The sequence below is a fragment of the Geospiza fortis genome, unplaced genomic scaffold (assembly GCF_000277835.1).
Source record: "Geospiza fortis unplaced genomic scaffold, GeoFor_1.0 scaffold17, whole genome shotgun sequence".
Classification (NCBI taxonomy): Eukaryota; Metazoa; Chordata; class Aves; order Passeriformes; family Thraupidae; genus Geospiza; species Geospiza fortis.
This window is the reverse complement of record NW_005054438.1, coordinates 1,722,592-1,724,213: the sequence shown is the minus strand read 5'-3', so window position 1 is coordinate 1,724,213 and position 1,622 is coordinate 1,722,592. Positions and strand designations below refer to the sequence as shown.

The 1,622-nt window shown below is 47.6% G+C and overlaps 1 protein-coding gene across 1 annotated transcript in view; it reads right to left on the bottom strand.

Moving 5' to 3' along the window:
- Nucleotides 1-1,622, bottom strand: part of TMPRSS2 (transmembrane serine protease 2) — a 13,259-nt gene that overhangs the window by 5,749 nt on the left and 5,888 nt on the right. The window contains exons 7-8 of the mRNA XM_005427256.2: nucleotides 915-958; nucleotides 4-73 (exon numbers count right to left, since the gene is read on the bottom strand). Of these exons, the coding sequence (XP_005427313.1) occupies nucleotides 4-73; nucleotides 915-958 (114 nt within the window). The remainder of the gene's footprint in view (nucleotides 1-3; nucleotides 74-914; nucleotides 959-1,622) is intronic.

Here is a 1,622-nt window from a genome sequence, read left to right as displayed (position 1 = left end):
TGCCCCAGCACGGCCCCGCTGCCCCCCACGATCCTGTTCATGATGCTCACGCTCTTGCTGGGCAGGCCACACTCTGAAAGGTCAGTCACACACAGAGGTTCATCAAAGAGGGAGCTGGGAGGTGGATTCTGCACCCCAGGCTCCCCTGGCAGAGGGGTGCACACACCGTGCTGGGCACAGCACAGCTCAAACCCCTGCCCTGACACCAAATCCCAAGTCTGCCATTGCCCAGACCCCCAGTAAATTGCAAACCCCACCTGGCAGCTGCTACCCTTGGTTCACCATAAACTCTTCCCACCTTTCAGGAGTCTCTGGCCATTCAGACACTGGCTTGGTTTTTTTGGTTTGTTGGGTGGTTTTTTTGGTTTTTTTTTGTTTTTTTTTTTAATTGCTTTTTTTTTTGTTTTGGTTTGGGGTTTTTGGGGGGTTTTTTGGTTTTTTGGGGGGTGTTTTTTGTAGTATTTTTGTTTGTTAGATTTTTTTTTTCATGTTTTTTTTGGGGGGGGGTTGGGGGTTTTTTTTTGTTTGTTTGTTGCTGTGCAACAAAGCAGCCAACAGCCAGGAGAGTCCTCAGGACAGGAATCACCATCAAAAATGCACTGCCCACCCAATTGCTGAATTTTGGGGAGCAAATGTGCCACAGACATCCCAACACAGTGCTGGGGGATGGATATGGAGCTCCACCACAAGTCATTTAAAGGAACCAGTGGCACCAAAGACAAAAGCAACTGGGGATCCACTGTATTCCTTGTCTCCTCTCCCACCCTGCTCTTAAAACTGCATTATTTGGGAACCAGAGTTAAATCATTTGCCCACTCAAAAGCTGCAATTAATGCCACAGGTCCAAAAGGACTTGCCAGCCAGAGCATTTCAAAGCATGAAGAAGCAGACGTTTGCAAAAGCCAGGGAGTTACCTATGCAGCGCAGAGAAACCACACTTTCTGAGGCACAGGAACCACTGCAGGGGAAATAAAAACATCAAACAGCATCTTAGGCACTCTGTGAAGGAAATGGTGAGCCAAGCCCACCCTCCAGCTGCTTTCCACCCTTTCCAGCTGCATGCCCTGCCTTCAGCCTCATCTTCCTGCAGAGGGTTCCCTCCTTTCTTCACCATCTGGCCTCCACCATGCCTTGCATTCACCAAAACTGTCCTGTGGGACACTGCAGGCATGAGCACAAAAGGTTTTAGAGCCTATTGAGAAGCAAGATGAAGAGAGAAAGTGGAGCTGATTTAGGAAGTCGTTGCAGAAGAACTAAACAAGGGAGCTGCAGGGAGTTTGTAAGCACAGCAGCCTACAGGTTTTGACACTGGACACTTCAGAGTGGTTTAATGATAATAAAAATGATGCTTTCCACAGTGAAGATCCATTTTTGCATGCTGTGTGTTCACGTGACTGAAAAAAAGGCTGTGCCAGCTGCTGTGAATGTGTTGCAGCTTGTAGCTCTTGTCACTGTGCACAAACTCCTGCTGATGGTCAGAGAGCCTCAGAAAAACTCCTTTGATGTGGCACACAGAGGATGGGACATATTTTCTTTTAGAAGAGGACAGGGAGGATGGAAAAATGACAGCTGTGTTTTTAAAAAGAGGGAAGAACAGTTGCTGCAATCAGATCAAAAGCAAA